The sequence below is a fragment of the Canis lupus genome, chromosome 10, assembly GCF_048164855.1.
Source record: "Canis lupus baileyi chromosome 10, mCanLup2.hap1, whole genome shotgun sequence".
Classification (NCBI taxonomy): Eukaryota; Metazoa; Chordata; class Mammalia; order Carnivora; family Canidae; genus Canis; species Canis lupus.
The window spans coordinates 66,564,052-66,587,734 of record NC_132847.1 but is presented as its reverse complement, the minus strand read 5'-3'; the positions used below and the strand labels follow the sequence as shown (position 1 = coordinate 66,587,734).

The 23,683-nt window shown below is 40.7% G+C and overlaps 1 protein-coding gene across 4 annotated transcripts in view; it reads right to left on the bottom strand.

Moving 5' to 3' along the window:
• Nucleotides 1–23,118, bottom strand: part of PALM2AKAP2 (PALM2 and AKAP2 fusion) — a 469,130-nt gene extending 446,012 nt beyond the window's left edge. For all 4 annotated transcript variants that reach the window (XM_072842284.1, XM_072842286.1, XM_072842288.1 and 1 more), the window contains exon 1: nt 23,082–23,118. In XM_072842284.1, coding sequence (XP_072698385.1) covers nt 23,082–23,086 — 5 coding nt within the window. In that variant the 5' untranslated portion in view covers nt 23,087–23,118. The remainder of the gene's footprint in view (nt 1–23,081) is intronic.
• Nucleotides 23,119–23,683: the final 565 nt, after the last annotated feature.

The following is a 23,683-nucleotide window of genomic DNA, read 5'->3' as shown; positions in this document are numbered from 1 at the left end:
AATGTTATTGTTAGTAATCGCATGCTGTAGTTAGGGCACTTCAGGTAGCAAAGACCTCTACAACAACGTAATTTTAGTTAAGAACTAAGGGATCTAATTGAGGTCTTGTGGAGCACACAGTAGGTGGTTTCCAATAAATTTATCTGTTCCTTCATCTCCCACATCTATCTCAGCTGCTTCCTTTCCTTAAGAATATAAATGCATTGAAGTCGTTCCCCATGAACAAAAGAGTCTTCCCTTAAATTTACATAGCCTTCTAGCTACTGCCTAATATCATTACTTTCAAAGTCAAATTTCTACAAGACTTTAAGTTTTATTTATTTAAGCAATCTCCACACCCAACACCCAACATGGGGCTTGAACTCATGACCCAGAGATCAAAAGTTGCACGTTCTTCTGACTGAGCCAGCCAGATGCCCTTCTATAAGACTTCTGTGGCCCTCACTTGCCCTGTCATTCACTGGACACATGGGAATCTCACTTCCACTCCATCACTCCTATGGAACATCTTCGTCAGTTATAACCAATGGATAACTGGTACCCAATGTCAGCATCACTTCTCAGCATTCATCTTACTTAATCTTACCCAATACATACATTTGGCTTACATACTTATTTAGTTACTTACCTAAACAGAAGCATTTGACACTGTGAACCATTCTCTCTTTCTTTTTTTTTTTTTTTTTTGCCTTTATTTTTTTTTATACTTTATTTATTTATTTTTTTTTATTGGTGTTCAATTTACTAACATACAGAATAACACCCAGTGCCCGTCACCCATTCACTCCCACCCCCCGCCCTCCTCCCCTTCTACCACCCCTAGTTCGTTTCCCAGAGTTAGCAGTCTTTACGTTCTGTCTCCCTTTCTGATATTTCCCACACATTTCTTCTCCCTTCCCTTATTTTCCTTTTCACTATTATCTCTTTCTTGAAGCACTTGACTCCTTAAGATTCTGAGACACCACCCTCTCCTGACATCTTTCTATCTCTCCTTCTGTGTCTCCCTAACTTTGCTCATTCCTTTACCTTTGCCAATACTTAGAATGCTGGTCCCCCTTGGGGATTTATCTAGGGCCCTTTTCTCTTATCTATATCCTGACTTCAACTACTATATGTTTTCCAAATCCACATTACTTCTGGTTTAAACTCTAGTCACTGGGACAAGTTCCTACCCGTTATTCCCTTGAATCTATTTGAAGAGTCTTAATGATCATAAATTTAAAAAAATCTAAGAGTACCTCAAATCTTAATGATTACAATAAAACATCACAGGAGCCTCAAACTCAGCATGAATACAACTAAACTCCTCATCTTTCATCTAAATCTGTTCTTCCCTCCTCTATTTCCTAGCTTAATGAAGATACTGACACCCATCCAATTATCATCTCCTTGTCCTGATATAATGAGTTCTATCATTATCTATACTCCAAAATTACAGTAGACCAACAATAATGTCTGTTTCCTTCTCTGTTTTCTTGGCACAGTGGTCACAGAATTTGTCTTGAAATGAATAGAGGTAAAGCTACCTGACTTTCAGACTAGAACAGTTGATCATCCAAAATGGTGGCGTGTGGGCTTTCTCAACCTTCTTTTGGGTATATGAGTCTACTCCCTTACCTGAGGCAAAGCATGGCTAGGACACTGACTTCTGTCCTCTTCCCAATTCCATTGACTGTATAATTAGTGGAAATTCCTTCCACAGGTTGACAATAGATCATTTGCCTTAATTTTGAGGGTTGACCAATTTTGTCTTTTTAGTCTTTTCTGGATATTTTAGTCAGAAACTTTGTATGGGAGGCTGCCTCATGAGTTAATAGGCAGATACCACTTGAGGGGGAGTCCTTCATCATCGTTCCAAAAAAATTGTAGGCATGGTAAAAGTAAAGAGATTCACCTTAGGGAGATAAGACATAGGTAAGAGTGGAAAAGCACAACTGGAGAAGAGGCACGTAAAACACCAACTTGTGTCCAGATAAGAGTGAAAAGGAGGAAACACTGACTAAGTAGTTTAATGGCAAAATATTCCCATCAAAGAGGTATGAAAACTTTTGTTCTTATATTTTATAATGAGAACAGTGATGACTGGAATGTGAAAGTTGAACTATCCCCAGGATGTTTGAATTGTTAAAAGTGAACAAATCCGTGACTGAAATTATAGACAGAATTCAGCTAACAAAATGATGAAATATTCTGTTAATATGTAGTAAAAAGGAGAAGAGATTTAAAAAATGATGACAAACATAGAAGCCAACTATGGCCAACCAAAGTATGGGAACTCTTTGCTTACTTAGAGCTTTTGACAAGATTAGATTACTGGATGAGCCTTGAGCATATCAATATATTTTCTTTTTCAAAAGAAAAATCAAGTATCTTGATGTCTTTTTTGTTTTCTCTTGGTGTCCTTTATTAGATGACAAGCCTGAAATGCTTAGAAATATTACAAATAAAATATAAAGTACTCAAAAGCATATTGGGCTTACCTTCATCCACTAAATTTAAATATATTAATTCTTCTATTTTGGGTAAAAAAATAGTTGATTTTTAAGATGTAGGAATTCAGATAATTTTTTGTTTATTCATATTTTCATAAGTATTTTTAATATATGATTAAGACAAAGAAAAGGCCAGGCTCAGAGCCAAGAGGGAGAAAGAGGTAGTCTATATGGCAAGATTTTCCCATAAGATACCCCCACAATCTATTGAAATATGTTCTCACCAATTGTCTATATAAAGAAATTTGTTAAACATCTTAAACTTCCCATTAAAACCCCAGAAGGGGGATCCCTGGGTGGCGCAGCGGTTTGGTGCCTGCCTTTGGCCCAGGGCGTGATCCTGCAGACCCGGGATCGAATCCCACGTCGGGCTCCCGGCATGGAGCCTGCTTCTCCCTCTGCCTGTGTCTCTGCCTCTCTCTCTCTCTCTCTCTGTGACTATCATAAATAAATAAAAATTTAAAAAATAAAAATAAAAAAAAATAAAATAAAACCCCAGAAGGGTCAAACATTAGAAGCAAGGGCATCCTAAATCTAAAGACAACAGTAGACTAGAACTCCCTAATAAAACATAAAATCAAACCTCCACAAAGTTAAGGGAGCACAACAGTAATTTAATTACATGGTAGTATAACACTATTTAAGAGTATAACTGAATCCAGAATCTCTATATTACCTCTAAGGTACATTATATAGTAACAAATTCCTGGACATATTAAAGGACAATGTGACCCAGTCACAAAGAGAGAAATAGTTAACTGAAACAGACCCACAGAAGACCCAAATATTGGAATTAACGCATACTTTTAAAATAACTATGTTAAGTATGTAAAAAAAAAAAACCTGCAGGAAAATGTAGATATAACAAATAAAGAAAAAAAGATTTAAAAAATTCACAGAGAAAACAAAGAATCAAAAAGAAATCCTGGGCAGCCCAGGTGGCTCAGCAGTTTAGCACTGCCTTCAGCCCAGGGTGTGATTCTGGAGACCCGGATCGAGTCCCACATCAGGCTGCCTGCATGGAGCCTGCTTCTCCCTCTGCCTGTGTCTCTGCCTTTCTTTCTCTCTGTGTCCCTCATGAATAAATAAATAAAATCTTAAAAAAAAGAAATCCTGGAACTGAACACTAAAATATCTGAAATAAAATATTTACTGGATGAGATCAACAGCAAACTGTACAATGCAGAAGAAAAAAATTACTGAATGTAAAGATGGGTTAAGAAAAATTGTTTTTATTTATTTTTTTTTAATTTATTTATTTATCCATCCATGAGAGACACAGACAGAGAGAGAGGCAAAGACACAGGCAGAGGGAGAAGCAGGTTCCATGCAGGGAGCCTGACGTGGGACTCAATCCTGGGTCTCCAGGATCAGGCCCTGGGCTGAAGGTGGCGCTAAACTGCTGAGCCACCTGGGCTGCCCAAGAAAAATTATTAAAACAGAAGCTTACTCAGCTATTAGAAATGACAAATACCCACCATTTGCTTCAACGTGGATGGAACTGGAGGGTATTATGCTGAGTGAAGTAAGTCAGTCAGAGAAGGACAAACATTATATGTTCTCATTCATGTGGGGAATATAAATAATAGTGAAAGGGAATATAAGGGAAGGGAGAAGAAATGTGTGGGAAATATCAGAAAGGGAGAAAGAACGTAAAGACTGCTAACTCTGGGAAACAAACTAAGGGTGGTAGAAGGGGAGGAGGGCGGGGGGTGGGAGTGAATGGGTGACAGGCACTGGGGGTTATTCTGTATGTTGGTAAATTGAACACCAATAAAAAATAAAATTTTTTAAAAAAAGAAGCATGATACAAAGAAAATAGTTTTAAAAAATCAGCCTGCCTCGACCTATGAGACAATATCAAACACTCTAATATATGAATAATTGGGATCCTACCAAGAGAAGATAAATAATGGAGTAAAAAAAGTTTATATGCAGAGAGCCCAAAACTCTGCAGGAGAAACATAAGGAAAACTACTCTAGGCACATCATGGTCAACCCAAGATCCTAGTGACAAAAATAGAAACATCTGAACAAAATAAATAATGTAGTACTGGAAAATAATGATCTAAAGTATAATATAAATGTCTATGAATCCATGCTTATATATATACATATGTATACACATATATATACATATATGAATTACTAAATAAATAAATGGTGGAGAAAAATATATCTTCCTACAGAATAATTCCAAATAAATTATCTAGATACCCCCCTCTCAAGGAGGTGGGGCCTAACTCCTCCTCCCCATAAAAGGGGGAAAAGTCCCCAAAAAAGAAACTTGGCAAACATGACCTTGGTCATGTGATCAAGGTTAAAATCAACAGTGATAAATCATGTTGAATGTATGTACTCTTGAAATGGTGTGATGAGACTAATACTTCATCTCTGTGGTCTCCCTCCAAAAAACCATAACCCCACTCTATGAGAAAACAGAAAACATCAGGTAAACCCAAACTGACTTTGACCAGCACTCCTCAAAATTGTCAAGGTAAAAAAAAAAAAGGAAAGTCCAAGAAACTGCCACATATCTGGAGATGGAAGCTAAGGAGGTATGATGACTATACTGTGGTGTTCTAGATGGGATCTTGGGGAAGAAAAAGAACATTAGGGAACAACTATTGAAATCTTTATCAAATCTCTATCAAGTTTAGGGGCACCTAGGGGGGTCAGTGGTTGAGCATCTGCCTTTGGCTCAGGGCATGATCCCAGGGTCCTAGGATCTAGTTCCACATCAGGCTCCCCATAGGGAGCCCGCTTTTCCCTCTGCCTGTGTCCCTGACTCTCCCTCTCTCTCTCTCTCTCTTTGTCTCTCATGAATAAATAAATAAAATCTTTTTTAAAAAATCTCTAACAAGTTTAGATAATAATATATCAATGTTGGTTTCTTAGTTGTGACAAATGTACACTAGTTATGTAAGATATAAACAACATAATAACATAAGGGGCATAAATGTGAACTCGGAACTATCTTTGCAACTTTTATATAAATCTAAAACTATCTTAAAATAAAAAATATTTAAATTTAGAAAGTGCAAAAACATGAGCAGAGTCTCAATGACCTGTGGGATAGCATTAAGCACTCCACTATGTGACTAATTGGAGTTCCAAAAGAGAAGGATAGAGAAGGGAGTGAGAAAAGTATTTGAAAAAATACATGCTGAGAACCCCAAGTAGGAAATATTACAAGAAAATTACATCAGGCACACTATAGTCAAACTGCTGAAAACCAAAGAAAATGAGAAAATCCTAAGAACAACCAAAGGATAAAAGACATATTACACATAGAGGAACAAAAATAAAAATTATGTTACTCAAAAATATTGAAAGTGAAAAACAACAGAAAGACATCTTTAAAGTACTAAAAGAAAAAAAAACCCATCAACCTAAAATTCTATATTCAGCAAAAATATTCTTCAAAATGAAGGTAAATTACAAAAACCAGGAGAATTGGGTGGGGGTGAATGGGTGACGGGCACTGAGGGGGGCACTTGATGGGATGAGCACTGGGTGTTATTCTGTATGTTGGCAAATTGAACACCAATAAAAAATAAATTTATTATTAAAAAAACAGAAGAATTTGTCACCATCATAAGCATGTTAGTTATATAGAAACAAGTGGAAAGAATTTCTTCAGGCTGAAGGAATATGATAATAGATGGTATTTCATGAGTCAAAAAAGGAATTACAGAGAAATTAGAAAAAAAAATCAAACTAAATGATAATGAAAATACAACAGGGGCCCCTGGCTGGCTCAGTTGGTGGAGCATGACTCTTTTTTTTTTTTTTTTTAAGATTTATTTATTTACTTATTCATGATAGACATAGAAAGAGAGAGGCAGAGACACAGGAGGAGGGAGAAGCAGGCTCCATGTCGGGAGCCCAATGCGGGACTCAATCCTGGGACCCCAGGATCGCGCCCTGGGCCAAAGGCAGGCACTAAACTGCTGAGCCACCCAGGGATCCCCAGAGCATGACTCTTGATCCAGAGATTGTAAGTTTGAGCCTCCCATGGGGTATAGAGATTACTTAATAATAATAAAAAAATATTTAAGACAAAGGAAAATACAACAAATCAAAATATGCTGCTAAAGTGCTTAGATGGAAATTTATAACTTGAAATATTAATATTAGTACAGGAGATCTTTTTAATGACCTAAGTTTTCATATGAAGATGCTAGGAAAATAATGAAATAAACCCAAGGTACTTAGAATACAAGAAATAAAAAGGAAAAGAATTGATTTCCAAGAAATGGAAATCAATGAAATGTAAAGTAAATGATAAAGAACCCATTAAACCAAAAGTTTGTCCTTTGAAAAGATTAACAAAATTGACAAATCTATATTAAAATTAATCAAGGGACACCTGGGTCGCTCAATTGGTTGAACGTCCAACTCTTGGTTTCAGCTCAGGTCATGATCTCAGGGTCCTGACTTCAAGCCCTGCATCAGGCTCCCCCTTGAATGGGGAGTCTGCTTAGGATTCTCTCTATCTCCCTCTCTCTCACAGAAATAAATAAAACTTTTTAAAAAATAAAAACAAAACTGACCAAGAGAAAAAGAGGGAAAACACTAATAATAAATATCAGGAATGATATCAAGGACATCACAATTGATTCCTGGGCACATTACAAAGATAACAGCAGAAGATTTTATCAATAGATACAACAACTTAGGTGATATGAACAAATTCCTTGGAAATGCGACTTCCTGAAAACAACGCACACAAAAATTTAAATCTTAAAAAAAAATTAAATCTGTGTTCCTTTATCTATTAAACAAATGGATTTGTAATTACAAACCCTCTAATCAAGAAAAATTCAGCCCAGTTTCACTAGTGAATTCTATCAAATATTTAAGGAATAATACTATTTCTATGTGTACTCATCCAGAAAAACAGGCAAGGAATACATCCTTCCTAAAGTTTTATGATGTCAGCATGACACTGACACCAAAACCTGATAATGGCATCACAAGAAAAGAAAATTAGAGGCAATGTTTCATGAATGTAGATGCAAAAACCTCCACAAAATATTAGCAGAGGGAATCCATGTGATTATCTCATTAGATCTAGAAAAAAAATATTTGACAAATGAAATGGCTGTTTATTTAAAAAACAAAAACAACTGTCAGCACAGGAGAGGAAGAAAGGAACATCCCTTTTTTTTTTTTTTTTTTTTGGAACATCCCATTTTTGATCAAGAGCATCTATTAAAAGCCTGAAGCTAACCTGCTGGTGGAAAGGCCAAATCTTTTACCCTCCCTAAATGTAGACCTATTTATAAGCTAATCGTCTAAGTGTGGGTCAGTTTTCTCCATCAACTGCAAGCCTAAGCTTCCACTCCAGTAACAGGCAGATTTTAGGTAATAGTATTACCTCTGATCTCAGGTTTATGTGTTTCCACCCTACAGATCTCTCTTTTTCTATGGGTTAAAACAGTGACAACCAAAGCTTTGAGAGTCTCAAAATAGGTCCCCAGCTGTTGATGCTCACATGGAATCTGCATCTTAGTACCCCTGGAAAGCAAAAATATAAGGATATTGGCTTAAGACATGATGAGACACAGACAGGCCTGTTGCAAGTGGAACACAGTTCCTGTTAGGTTCCAGGGTGATGTCGCAAAGGTGGTGGTATAGGATACCCCAGCCTCTGTCCCCCAACAGAGATCAGCAATTAGAACAAAAATAGCTCAGAGAGAGATCAGAAGCCTACTTAAGAAACTTAAGTAACACAGTGGAACAAAGATAACCCCACAAACAGGGAAGGAAGAACAGCTTCATTTTACCTACAGCATCCTGTCCTGCTGGCTGACACTGCTCAGTGCCAAGCGGGAACTCTCCAGCTAGAAGGAGGGCCCTTCCCTGAGAAGGAGAGAACCGGGTGAACAGCCAGCTTTCCTAGCCTTTCAGGACGCTATATTCAGGACCCCCTTGGGTTTTTACCCCATCCAGAAACTGGTAAGGCTGAGATACACAGAGCCAGCTGGGAACAAGGAAGAAAAGCAGGAGCTACCACTATCAGCCACAGAGAGGAATGACCATAGTTCCAGTGATCTGCTCCTCAGATGAACTCAGCAGCTCTCCCCACTGAAGAAACCAACAGCCACTAAGGGTCTCAGGCAGATTTCACCAGCTTTTGCCCTATAGGTTTTTGCGTTCACAGCTGTCTGTGCCCCTTCCTGCTGCCCTCTGTCACCCTTTTGTCCCCAACTCCTCATTCCTCCATCACCAACACCCCCTACCCACCCATGCCAGAGCTCAGAATCCGCACCAGCAGCCAGCCCTGGCTTCTGCGGCAATGGGGGTGCAAGATGCCAGCTTAGACCCCAAGCAGGCAAATCTGGACAGTGGGTGACAAGGGCCAAAGCTTTTCCATCAACCTCGGGATTCTGGTCTTAGAAATCCTTTTAAAATTCCCAAGGTAAGGATGAATGGGAGAAGAGTGAAAGTATCAAAATAAGACACAGATATATTGGAAGAAAGACATTTTAGAACGAGGTCTTGGGGCACCCGGGTGCCTCAGTCTGTTAAGCATCTCACTCTTGATTTCAATTCAGGTCATGATCTCAGTTCAGGTCTTCCTGTCTCCTAGCCCTCCCTCTGCTCATTCTCGCTCATTCTCTCTCTCTTTCTCTCTCTCTCATAAATAAATAAATAAATAAATAAATAAATAAATAAATAAATAATCTATCTGTCTATCTATCTATCTATCTTTTAAAAAAAAAAAGGTGGTCTTGAAAAGTAGAGTTCCATACACACACACACACACACACACACACATGCACACAACCTAATCTTTGTTTCTCCAGGGCATGATGCTCTTACTTTTCTTGTACTAACATCATACGCCCACCACCCTGATATAAAAAAAAAAAAACGCTCCTAATTTCAAGACCTGGGGTAAAACTAACAGGCAGGCAAATTGTGTGGCTGACACAGGCTAAAGGAGGATGTATTGAGAGCCCTTAAGAACTGTGCTTTAATTCCTGAAAATGTAATTAGGCTTGGAGAGCCATCATTTTATTAAGCAACCAAGAATCCTTGACAGAACTTTGTTCTGTACAGTTTAGCTCTCCAATATGTATTGTCCTTATAGTATTTAGCTCCCATAACAAGGAAAGAGTTAGGGAGATATTTCCCGTCTTCCATTAATGAAAATACAACTTAATAACATGTTTGAATTATCCTTCATGAAATAGGTTGCTCTTCCCTGGCTTTCAAGAACCCTAAGTTTGTCAGTCTTGCTCAAAAAATGTAATACCACAAGCTACTTAGTCCTAATATATCATGTTCATAATCACAGGAATATATTTATAGAATCATAACTTGACATTTATACCAAGATATTACTGATTAGCAGACTCTTGAGGCTACAGATAATTAGATTCACTAGTTATTTTTTTTAATATTAAGGAATTGGCCAAAGAAAAATATTTTTGGATTTTAAATTATTTATGACCACAAAAATTTTCAAATTCATATTTTAAAAGATAAACATTACTCTTTTTTTTTTTTTACCTCATAACACTTTTTTCACAACCCCTTATCCATTCTGATTTTCCAAAAAATAAAGACTTTACCTATTCCCATGGAACTGTCGTCATGTTATGCCAACTAAAATGAAGAGCCTGGTTTTGCTCTGTTAGATTGGCCAGTTTCACACAGAGATTACTGAACTCCAGTTCTGTTTTGAGGGAGGAAGTGTAAAAGAATGAGGCCCTTACTTCTTGCATTATGTACAGCCCTACACTGTGTCTTTGCTCTGTGAACGTTGCTACTCAAAGTGTGGTCTACAGACCAGCAGCAAGAACAGCCTCTTCTTCTAGAAGCTTGCTGGGAATGTAGAATCACTAACCCTACCCCATCCTTACAGATTTGGGATTTGCCTTTTCACACTATTTCCAGGTGATTCATACGCACATTACAGTGTGAGTGTCTCAGGAAATGAGACTTTATTATGGCGTCAGTAACTTTAAATGCTGGGCACCTCCCTCTTTGGAGACAAGAAGATAAGGAAAGCATTAGAAGGAGGGAGAACTTCCAGTCATTTCTAGGTCAACGTCCTTAGTGCTTCCCTGGTTAATCTGTACAATGTAGGAGATCTTGATGACTTTCAAAAGTTAGAGGCCTTTAATATGATTTCAACAAAGATGGCAAACACAAATCAAGTACTGTGCCTTAAAAATGTGTAGCAGAGACCTGTAAGTCTTTAAGTGTTTGTGTTTGTTCTGTTTGCATTTTGTCCTTTGTTTTGTCTCTATCAGTGATCTCACTTTGCATTGTCATCTGGACAACTGAGTCTCTCATTCCTCAAGGGGGCAGGCATTCACCATGGTACTGATTGTAACATGCTTGGTCATGGAGGTAGCATGAGCCATAGGTTCGATAGCACAAACAAACATTTGAAGACTGTTGACTATTTAAACTAGTTTTAACAGTGGAGTTGGCTTGACTAGTATTTTGGAAAGTGACTTAAGAAGTTGTAAGATGACTAGTCCAGACATTAAAAACAAAATGTTTTATGCTAAATTAATTTCAAGGGCTAAGAATTAGGCTTGGATTTTGACCTCAGAGAACATCTGAGCTCTTTCAATTCATTTAGGCTCCTGTCCCCTTGCTATGTCATAGCTTCAGACAGTATCCCACCAAAACTTTCCCCAGCACAACACTTAGCATACTTTATTATAATAACTTGGCCACTTATGTCTGTTCCTCATTAGATCGTGGTCTCCATGAAGGCAGGGGCTGGCATATTCATTTTTGTATCACAGGTACCTAGCACATAATAGGTACTTAATAATTATGAGTGAAATGAATGAATAAATGAAGATAATTGACAGAGAAATAGAAATACTTAAAGAAGGATAAGATAATGTATATCTAAATATCTTTCTTTTTTAAAAAAAGATTTTATTTATTTGAGACAGAGTGTGTGTGTGCATGGGGAGTGGGAGAGGGAGAGGAATAATCTCAAGCAGACGCATGCTAAGCATGGAGCCCAACATGGGACTTGATCCCATGACTCTGAGATCATGACCTGACCCAAAATCAAGAGTCAGACACCTAACCAACTGAGCTTCCTATGCACCCCTAAACTCACTTTCTAAGCATGAAATGCTATATGAAAATACATGGAGTAAAATATATTTAATTTAGATCCCATCTATTCAGAACTTGTAAAGCACACCTTTTGATTAGACTATATTTTATGCTTTTGTGCTGTGAAGAAGATTAAATAAGATGGGACAGATTTTATTGATTTGACGGTAATTTGGAAGTATTCATTTAGATACAACTGATAAGTTAACACTTCTTTAAATAGTAGGTCAGATACTATGAAGTTCTATTCATGAAAACAATTTTTCTATTATGAGAACAAATAAAATTTCATTTCCTTAAATAAAATTCTTTTTTTAAGATTTTATTTAGTTATTTATTTATCTGACAGAGAGAGAACAGATAGAGGGAGCAGCAGAGGGAGAGGAAGCAGCAGGCTCCCCACTGAGCTGGGAGCCCAACGAGGGGCTCAATCCCAGGACCCTGGGATCATGACCTGAACCAAAAGCAGGTGCTTAACCAACTAAGCCACCCCAGCACCCCTCTTAAATACAATTCTAATTAAGTCACCTCATAACTGAGATTGGTGTTCCCTCTGAGGAGTCAAGTTGGGGGAATTTTTGTTATAAGAAAAATGACATTCAACAGCAAGCAAACAATCACCTCAGTAACTTGCGGCATTAGAACTTCTCCTTCTGTCCTTCTCTGATTGACTTATTTCATTCAGCACAATACCCTCCCGTTCCATCCACGTTGAAGCAAATGGTGGGTATTTGTCATTTCTAATGGCTGAGGAATATTCCATTGTTACATAAACCACATCTTCTTTATCCATTCATCTTTCAATGGACACCAAGGTATATGGTCTCATTCATTTGGGGAATATAAACAATGGTGAAAGGGAATAGAAGGGAAGGGAGAAGAAATGGGTAGGAAATATCAGAAAGGGAGACAGAACATGAAGACTCCTAACTCTGGGAAACGAACTAGGGGTAGTGGAAGGGTAGGAGGGTGGGGGGTGGGGGTGACTGGGTGATGGGCACTGAGGGGGGCACTTGACGGGATGAGCACTGGGTGTTATTCTGTATGTTGGCAAATTGAACACCAATAAAAAATTTATTCTTAAAAAAAAAAAGAACTTCTCTTTCTGAAGTTCAAGAGTCAACTCATAACGATTATCAAATAGCTTCTTCATATTTTGGAGCCTTGACCTCCAATGACCAAAATGTGTAAACAAAACAGAAAGTTGCCAAGTTTCAACCCAGTAATATGAAGTATTTTTTTTAAACCTTCAAACACTTCTATCCTTTGCACACTCTGTGAGCTGGAATCCCAGCTAGAAATAGAAGGCATGCTTAACCTGGATAATTGAAATGAGCTTAATAATGGGTCTGCTTTACAAAACCACGGGCAGAGTTCAGGGAAACCAACAGGAATGGTGAAACATGCCAGGGGCAAACCAAGTAGGGAGATCAGCCACAGTCTCACCAAGCCCTGAAGGAAGAAGGGGAGAGAATGGTTACCAGAATTAGTAGAGAACAGAAGCAGGAAAGGGCTGCAGGCAGGAGGTGTAGCCTTCACATGAGGAAAGTAGCCAGAGCCAATGCCCTACCCTACTGGAAGGGAGACCATAAAGCATATACGCTGACCTCACTCTTCTTTCCACCCTTAGGTCTCCTGCTGGTGTCTTGCATTGATCCAACCCAATAGGAAACCAAAGGACAAAAGAGCCTAACTGATGCAGTCCACAGAAGTCAGCCTCATGGGGCAGTACGCAGAAGTAGAGAATGGATTTGAAGGGTGGACAGAAAATACCTGCTATGCACACCTCCTTCAAAATTCTTCTACTGCAGGGGCACCTGGGTGGCTCAGATGGTTAAGCATCTGCCTTCAGCTCAGGTCAGGATCTCCTGGTCCTAGGACTGAGCCCCATAGTGCTCCCAGCTCAGCAAAGAGTCTGCTTCTCCTTTTCTCTCTGCCTCTCCCCTTGCTCATGTGCTTTCTCTCTCCCTGTATCTGTCTCAAATGAAGAAATAAAATCTTTTTAAAAAAAAATTCTTCTACTGCAAAGTATTTACAATATTATTCACAAACTTATTCTGTCCTAACACTGCTGAGAACTGATTGAAGAAAGGATCTATGATAACAACAAATTTTCCAATAATGATGACATTTGCTAGTTCCTAATATTTTCATGGGGATGCAAGATTGGCTGATTCTTTCACTCAGAGACAGGGTAAAGGCAAATTTTCTATCTCCCTGAAACCTGCTGAGATGAAAGAAAAGTTGGACAAAATTTATCTTCTATGAAACTAGGAGAGTTAAGATTTCTAAATTACAGATTCTAAGAATCACCATCCCTAAGGAGTAAAAATTGTGTTAAAACAGTGGACAATCCTAAAAGGTGATCTCTACCTCTAGAGATTCCAGTTGGCTTTCAAAAAATTCTCTATAAGTAAAGAGAGAGCTCACAGAGGCCCAACGCTGGGATGGTGAGGAGTGGCATGAACAAGTCATGAAAGACATGGGAAACATCTGTGTGGAGCACCTGGTTCCATACCAGCATGGCGCAGAAATGACTCCAATGGAGCTACTACTCTGTGAAATATCTCTCTCTCTCTCTCTCTCTTTCTCTATCTATCTATTTATCTCTATCTCTATCTCTATCTCTTATCAGTGAAAGTCTAAAATTTTAAAACTTAATGTAGAGGACTCGTCTGAACACATAGAGGGTAGTCATAATCTACCACAGTCTAGCCATAGTCTGGAGGTTAGAGTAGAAAAGAAGGAAAGTAACAATCACCTTTGTAGATGACTTGCCCCCTCCCCTCTGTTTGTAGATGCTAAACAGAGCTGACCACATAGCGACAAATGAGCACCAAATATCTGTCTGCCCCTCTGCTCTGAGACACATGCACACACACACACACACACACACACACACAGAGCTGGAATATGTGATCTATCTCAGTGACCTGCTCACATACTACAAGGCATTTTTAGAGAAGATATTATAGAGTTGTAAGAAATATTTATGAGGGATCCCTGGGTGGTGCAGCGGTTTGGCGCCTGCCTTTGGCCCAGGGCGCGATCCCGAAGACCCGGGATCGAATCCCACGTCGGGCTCCCGGTGCATGGAGCCTGCTTCTCCCTCTGCCTGTGTCTCTGCCTCTCTCTCTCTCTCTGTGACTATCATAAATAAATAAAAATTTTTAAAAAAAAAGAAATATTTATGAGACAAAGATCGCATCTAAAGTCACAATCTTGGGCAGCCCAGGTGGCTCAGTGGTTTAGCGCTGCCATCAGCCCAGGGCGTGATCCTGGAGACCTGGGATCGAGTCCCACATCGGGCTCCCTGCATGGAGCCTGCTTCTCCCTCTGCCTGTGTCTCTCCCTCTCTCTCTCTCTGTGTCTCTCATGAAGAAATAAATAAAGTCTTTTTTAAAAAATTAAAAAAAATAATAAAGTCACGATCTTCCCCAAACACTGTCTCCCCCTTATTCTTGGGCAAACAGAATGCTTGGATAGAACACCTGTTTGGAGTTCTAAATGAGGAGTAATAAGTGCAAAACTTTCAACATGCATAGATTCTATATGCTTAATTATTATTTTTTAAAAAGAGAGGAAAGATTTACATGCAAAAGGCAAGTAAGTATATTTCAAAAGAAATAATACAAGTAAATGAAATTTTCAGATAAATTCTCCATGCAAAGAAATTAAAGAAAATATGAAACCTTTCTAAAATGTGCAAAATGAGCTGGAGGAGTCAGAAAACAAATTGAAGATGACAATAAAACCATTATAGAAATGAAATCTACATTAGAATGAGTAAGAACTAAACAAATATTGCTAAGAACCAGTCAGTTGCCTAGAGGATTGACTTTAAAATGTAACAAAAACTCACAGGAAAAATCAGGGAAAAAAACAATCAATTTGAGATAGTTATGGATAACTATGGTTAGTTATGGAGTTATCAATTTGACATAGATATGGATATGACACATACATCTATTATGTATAATACATAAAACATAATAAGAGAATAATAAGTCATAAATAAGAGAACAAGTATATTGTTTAATTGAAAGCCATAAAGAAAATGTCTTTACCAAAAAAAAAGGAAAATATAAATCTTTAGATCAAGGGAATGTATCATTTTCCAGAAAAAACTGACCAGCGACTTGCAGTGAGATATATCAAAACTGACCAGTGACAAAAAAAAAAAAAACTGACCAGTGACTTGCAGTGAGGAATATCACAAAAAGTTATTAAACTCTCATGTTTAAAAATAATTTTTTCAGCACCAAGGTAAAAAAAAAAAATTGCAAGAGTGGGAGGGCTTGCATTGCAAGCCAGTTACAAAGAGTAAATAATCAGGCTAGCCTCACTCTTTTTCAGAGCAACAGTTCATGCCACAACACAGCGGAACAATGTCTTATAGAATTATGGGGGGGGTACAGGAATGTATAATTTTACAGTCGATTTATTTGTTCATAGAAGCAACAGAAAGGCATTCAGAATATAATGCCCTTGGGCCCTGTTTGAAAACAGTACTTTCCAACTAAACACTTAATGCTCAGGAAAGAGGATGCCAGTGAGGAAGGGGCTGGTGATCTTGGCTCCATCCAGATCCAAGACTAACACTAAGCCCACAAAGCATGGTGCTGCCTCAGGACCTTTGCAACTGCTCTTCCTTCTGAGGCTCACCTACTCACTTGTTCAAGACTCTGTTCAAACGCTCCCACTCAGAAACCTGTCTCCTGACTCCTCCATCAAAAATAACCCTCCATCATCACCCTCCAGTCTCCTAATATGTTTTATTTTTAGTCTTAACACATAACACTTCCTGACATTAATGTATATACACATTGGGTCTCCTCTATGAAATGAAAGCTCTGTGATGGGAGGATCTTTTTCAGTTTTGTTCACTGCGGTATTCTCAGCACTTAGAATGGTGCCCAGTGCATAAGGGGTGCTCAGTTGATTGAGTGAACTGTGAGAATTATGGTTACAAATCAAAATTGCCAATGTTAAAAACTTTGAAAATGTAAAATGAACAATGTAACTGCAACAAATAGTAAATGGAGGGCTGAGTGATATACTCTCATTTCCTCAATTATAGGAGTAAGAAACCAACCAATGAAATTGAAATTTGACAAACTCTACAAATATTACTTGATCACTTTTTAAAGTAAATTAGGCATTTTAAGTTTTCCCTTTGTAAATAATTTTCATTCTCTTTTGGACTCAAGCTTCCTATTTATATTTTATAGCTCCATAGTGCTCTCTGAAAAAATGAAAAGTAGCCTGGAGGCCCTCAGTCCAGTGAGGAAAAGCACAGACTGTGACCACTGAGTAGTTACATTAAGTTAGATGAGTCAAATATAAATGTATTACTCAGATATAAATATATGCTTGAGTATATATACTCAGAGGTGGTGAGGGTCGTCAAGGAGTTGAAGAAACAGGGACTCAAAATTACGGATTGCAATGTAAAGTGATAGAACATTTTTGGACGCACTTTGACAGTATATAGAGAAATTCATAATATGCATATTCACTCACTCAGCAATTCCATTTCTGGAAAGTAGTATACAGATTCAGCTGCAGGATGTACAAAGATGTTCATTGCAACATTGCATATAATAGCAAAAAAAAAAGTGGTAACAAACCTAAATCTTTATCAAAGAGGACTGATGAACTATATTCCAAAAGTAAATGCTAATCAGCTAATAAAAGCACATGTGAGGGACACCTGGGTGGCTCAGTGGTTTAGAGCCTGCATTCGGCCCAGGGCGTGATCCTGGAGTCCCGGGATCGAGTCCCACATCAGGCTCCCTGCATGGAGCCTGCTTCTCCCTCTGCCTCTCTCTCTCTTTCTGTGTCTCTCATGAATAAATAAATAAAATCTTTTTAAAAAAGCATATGTGATAGATGTATACATATTGATATATAAAATTATGCACCATACATTAAGAGGAAAAAGCAAGCTACAGAATAATGTATGTGGTATGATTTCATTTATATAAAAGAAGTATTTAAACTTATATGTGTTTCCAACTCTCTTTTGTTTGCATGGAAAATATCTGGAAGGATACCTCCAAACTGTTCGTGGTAATGCTCTAAGGACTAAGCCTTGGGGGAAAGCATAGGGAAAGGGGGAGGTTCACTTCCTAAACTAAACCCCAAAACATTTGAACTGTTGTAAAAAGCATACACTGCTTCCATCATAAAATTAACTTTTAAAAGCCTTCACACATTTTTTAACACGTTTATTCAATGTCTACGATGTGCTGAGCACGTGAAATGGCACACTTTGTGTAATAGGAGGACAGACTTAGCCAACAAAAAGGGTTCAAGGTCATATAGCACCCATAGTCACATTTAGACTAAACAGGAAATTCCTTGAAGACAGTATCCGGTCACCATTTATCCCCAGTACCTATCACAGTGCTTGGCACATAGGAAATATTCAGTAAATGTTTGCTGAATAAATGGGTGAATGTATGAATGAGGCATATATTAAAAATCAGAAATCAGCTATGACTCAATATCCCTCACACACTTATCTCTTCATGAGACTAGATTTGTTTATGTGAAAGAACAATCTTTAGCTGAGATGCTCTGTGATCTCCTGTGGCTTGGCCTGTGGCTAAGTCTATGTGAAAGCAGGCATCTAAAAAAAAAAATAAAAAATAAATAAAAATAAATAAAAAGCAGGCACCTGACAAGCGATGGGAAATGTCATTTCTGAGTCCCATCACATCAGTTCTGAGGCTGCCATCTATGTTGTCAGAGGCCCAGTGCAGGCAGAGAGGGCAACAATTTAAAGAGCTCCCACGTTACGTCCTCTGTGCCTTTCAGCTCCCACAGTTTTGAAGACGGTGTTCTAGAGAAGTATCCAGCAAAACCAATAGGTGTCGTATCAAATTAATAACCACACATACTAAAGTTTGTTCCCACATATAACATTGATCACACTCAACCCAACAAGGAGGGCAGCCAGGTACAATCAGTTAGAACTCTGCTGGCTATATGTATTTTTTTTTTTCCTATTTCAACGGAGATGCCCTTGTTTTATTAAAAGCAATAATACTCATGAATAAATGTTTATATTTTTATTTTCACCATATTTGATTTAAAATTAACAACCTTGGCTTATTCAAAACTATCAGGTACTAGATTATCACACACTGTCTGGCTTTTTAAATTGATAATCCGCTTCTCCTGTAGCAGATATTTGCAGGATTCTGATGCCTGGCTATGACACGTATTTTCTTTTTTTTTTTTTTCTTCCAAGTTTTTATTTGAATTCAAGTTAGTTAACATTAGTGTAGTATTGGTTTCAGGAGTAGAACCTAGTGATTCATCACTTACATATAACACCCAGTGCTCATCACAAAAGCACCCTTAATGCCAGTCCCCACCTATAACCCATCCTCCATCCCCCTCCCTCCATCAACCCTCAGTTTGTTCTTTATTGTTAAGAGTATCTTATGATTTGCCTCCTTCTGTTTTTATCTTGTTTCCTTCCCTTCCCCTTGTTCATCTGTTTTACTTCTTAAATTCTACATATGAGTGAAATCATATGGTATTTGTCTTTTTCTGACTGACTTATTTCACTCAGCATAACCTTCTAGTTCCATTCATGTTGTTGCAAATGGCAAGACTTCATTCATTTTGGTGGCTGAGTAATATTCCATTGCATCTATATGATGGAATAATATAATAATATAATGTGATATATACACAATCTTCTTTATCCATTCATCAGTCGAGGGCCATCTGGGCTCCTTCCATAATTTGGCTATTGTTGATAATGCTGCTATAAACATTGGGGTGCATGCCCTCCTTCAAATCAGCATCTTTGTATCCTTTGGCTAAATACCTACTAGTACAATTGCTCAGTCATAGAATAAAATAGTTCTATTTTTAACTTTTTGAGGAGCCTGCACACTGTTTTCCAGAGTGGCTGCACCAGTTTGCATTCCCATCAACAGTGCAGGAGGGTTTCCCTTCCTCTGTCTTTACCAACATCTGTTATTTCCTGAGTTACTAATTTTAGCCATTCTGACAGGTGTAAGGCGGTATCTCATTATTGTTTTGATTTGTATTTCCCTGATGATGAGTGATGCTGAGCATTTTTTCATGTGTCTGTTTGCCGTCTGTATGTCCTCTTTGGAGAAACGTCTGTTCCTGTCTTCTGCCCCTTTTGTAACTGGATTATTTTGGGTGTGTTGACTTCGATAAGTTCTTTACAGATTTTGGATACTAGCCCTCTATCTGATATGCTATGGCACATTTTCTATGCCGTCTATTTTACATACCTTCAGAGGAAAAGTTTATATTAGCTTCTTGAACTTTTAAGCCTCAAAGTTTCAAAAGACAAATAATTATCATCACGCCCATTCATAAAGCTCTTTGGTGGCTCCCCATAGCACTTAGCCACGTCTCTAAACCACCTTCCTCTCACTGCCAAAGCTCCAGCCATACCACCCTTCTTTCAGTTTTTCCAACCTTCCAAGGACTTCTCCTGGGCCAGGGCCTTAGCACGTGCTGTTGTCTCAGCCCAGACGGCTTCTTCCCTCTACTCCTCACCTAGCCAACTCCTTCTCATCCTCTAGATCTCACATCAGATATCAGTTCCCCAGGGAGGCTTTGCTGACACTCTAATCTAACTTATATCCCCTTCCTGTTATTTTCTCTGTGCATTTCCCTCCATGGCATTTATTGCACCTTTATTTATATATTCATTTGTGTTTACTGCTTTAACATCTACCTTTTCATTCGACTACGAACTTCAGATGATGAAGAATCGTGACTGCTTTGTTGACCAATGCTAATCTCAACAAGGATTTGTTAGCTAAATGAAAAAATAAAAGAAGGAAGTGAAATTTTATTCCCCGTTTAATTCTTTTTCATAAACATAAGCTGAACCCCATAAGAAAGAAGAATTGAGCCCCTATCTCACTGATATTTAAAGCAGCCTGTTCTATTTAAGATGAGATTTTGAGAGAGCTTAGGATGAGGAGAAGAATAGGTGCTGAGAAATTTTGTTAGACCCAAGACAGGAAAAGGTGGTATTCTGAAAGGAGAGAAAAAGAGTTTAAAAGTTGATTATGTTAATGAAGCAAAGAAAGTGGGACTGAGAACAGATAGACAGTTGGAAATGCAGGAGGTTAACTGGAAGGGGAGAAGGACTTTGGAATGTCACAGGGGAGCAGGAAAGCCAGGGCCAGGTTGATCAGGAGAGAAGGGGGCTGGTTGTGGCACCTATGTGGATCCTGCAGGAGAGGAAGGGTGCGGGAGGTGAGCACCCCGGGAACAAAAACTTAGCTGGAGGAGGGAGAGGAAATGAGGGAGGGTCCAAGGAAGGGAAGTGACAAATTCTTTATGTTGTTCCACAGTTACTGAGCACTCAAGTTGGGAGTCTGGAAGATACACAATACATTCATGTACTAACATGGAAGGGTAAAGATGGAAGTTGCTGCCCTGGCAAACGGCCAGGGTACCCCTTAACCTCCCCCAGTGCGATGACTAGATCTACATTCATTCTCTTATTAAGGACAGTCTCCATGTCTAAACAAACAGCAACGGCAATAAGAATAGAACATGCCAGGGGCCCCTGGGTGGCTCGGTCGGTGAAGTGTCTGCCTCCAGCTCAGGTCATGATTTCAGGGTCCTGGGATCGAGCCCCACATGGGGCTCCCTGCTCAGCAGGGAGTCTGCTTCTCCCTCTGCCCATCCCTACCACTCAGGCTTGCTCTCTCTATCAAATAAAAAACTAAATAAATAAGAATAGAACATGCTAAAGGCCAAGTTGTCCAGCTTCTGCTCTGTGTACCCAGGTCTGTTCTATCTTTTGGTTGCTTCTCCAAATCTACAATGGTATCTTGAGAATTGTGTTACTCTCAGCTGCCCTTGGGGCATTAAGCTTCTTTATAAATTGTCTGGAGGGGAAAAAAACAGCTTGGTGCCAACCTGAGACCTCACAAAATGTCAATGGAGTAGGCTGGAGACCACAGTAATAATAATAGTAGACAACAGATAATATTTATAGATAAGAGATGATATTTATTGAGCTTCCTTTGTGCCAGGCTCTAAGACCATTATATGTATCAATCTGTTTAATCTTCACAAAAATTGCCTGAAATCACTATTATTCCTGCTTCCAGAAATGAGGCCCAGAGAGACTGACGTCATTCAGCAAAGTGCACAGGGACTCAAGCCCAGCAAACTGATTTTCCAGAGACTTAATCATTAACTCCTTACATTTGTATACACCTTACACTTTACAAAGCCCCTTAGAAGAGACAGAAACATTATCTGATCCTCTTAAGGATGCTTAAAAAGTAAGTCAGGAACATCCTTGTCTCCATTGTATACACGGGGAAACTGAGGCTCAGAGACATTAAATTACTGGCATAGGAAATCAGTAGCACTGGTCCCAGCCAAGGCAGGGGCTGAAATGTGCAACTCCTCGCTCCTAAAACCCCACACCATCTCCTACCCCTGCTTTAGCAGCCTTGTTGGTGAGAATTAAATTGCATCTGCACGATCAGATACGCAGAGGGATAAAAGCTGCATCTAGGGTTTGTTGGGTTTGGCATGAAGGTCCTGATACCTGAACACTGGACGTTATCTCCAGGCTGAAATATGATTTCCTACAGCCCCAGTGTCAGGGAGTATCCGTGGGAAGAGAGCAGGAGGCGGAGAAGCTGACCAAGGGAGCAGCATCTGAGAGCTGGCTTCAGAACCGACCCTTCCCCGGAGCCTGTCGCCTGTCAGGGTGGCCCTGCTGCGGCAGCAGCCTGGGAGAGTGACCAGAAAGCAATGCAGGCACGCACAGACTGACGAGGAAGAAACCCCAGTTCGAACCCACAGCCCAGGCCCTTTATTGTGTCCTTCTGGTTAACGCCCCTCTTGCTCCCTGCCCTCTGCTGCCCAACCCTCCCGTGCCGTGCCCACGGGGCCAAACGTTGTAACCCACCCCGCGCGGGCTGCTGCTCCCACCTTTCTTTCTCGTTTGTCAATTACCCCAGGAACAAATCAATCATGGGGGGGGGGGGCGGGGGGGTCGTCCGATGGTTTCTAGTAGCCAGGGCATTGCAGCTCTGGTCCTATTACCCACCAACTCATCATCCTGCCATTACACGCTTCACACCCAACCACATTTGCTTCCCATCCGCAGTGACCCCCCCCCCCCCCTTTTTTTAGCTGCAGTCCTGCTGGCAGGGTTAGGATCGCAAGGAATGGCCCTCGCAGCCGACTCCCGGGGAAGCGGCAGCCGGGGCAGGGGTGGGGGCGCCCGGGACGTGCCTCCCCCCTCGGCGGCCCCTCCCGAGGCCCTGCGGGCCGAGCGAGCGGCGCCCCGGGCTCCTGCCCCCCGCGGCGGCGGCTGCTAGAGAGCCGCGGGGCTGCCACGAGACACCCGACACCCATCCCGGACCGGGACCCCGGCGGGCGCGGCCTGCCTCCGCGGTCGTCATGGCAACCCGGCGGGCGGCGCGGCGCGGGGATACTCACTCCATCGCGGCGCTGCTGCGGGGCTCGGGGCTCGGGGCTCGGGCGCTGCTCGCTCTGCCGGGGCCGGGGCCGGGGCCGGAGCCGGGGCCGGAGCCGGAGCCGGAGCCGCGCGCGAGGTGGAGCCCGAGCCGCAAGCCTCTCCCCTCCGCGCCCGCACCCCCGCCTCCCCTCGAGGGTTCAAAGTGAACGCTCGGGCTCTCGCGGCTCCCCGCCTGCGAGTAAGACGGGAGGCAATTGGATAACGCGGCTCGCTGGGCGCTGGACCCGCCGCCCCGCTGGCAGGCTTCGGGAGGGAGCGCGCGGGCACCTGCGCGCAGTGCCCCGGGCGCCCGGGGCGGCAGGTGCGCCCGCGGCGGCTCCCCGGGGACGGGCGCGGGGGGCGGGAAGGGGGGGGGCACGGCCCCGAGGGCTCGGGAAGCGCGTGAGTCATCCGCAAGCCTGCAGCTCTCCTCTGGGCGCTGGGAAGTTGCAAAAGAACCTGCCCCCCGCGGGCCGGGCTGCGTGGGTCGGGCACGCCGCGGTGCCAGCCCAGCGGGCAACCGCCCGAGTTTCCCAAGGAAAACTCTAGCAGCGCAGCGGCGCGTTCAGGCGGCGCTTCCTTT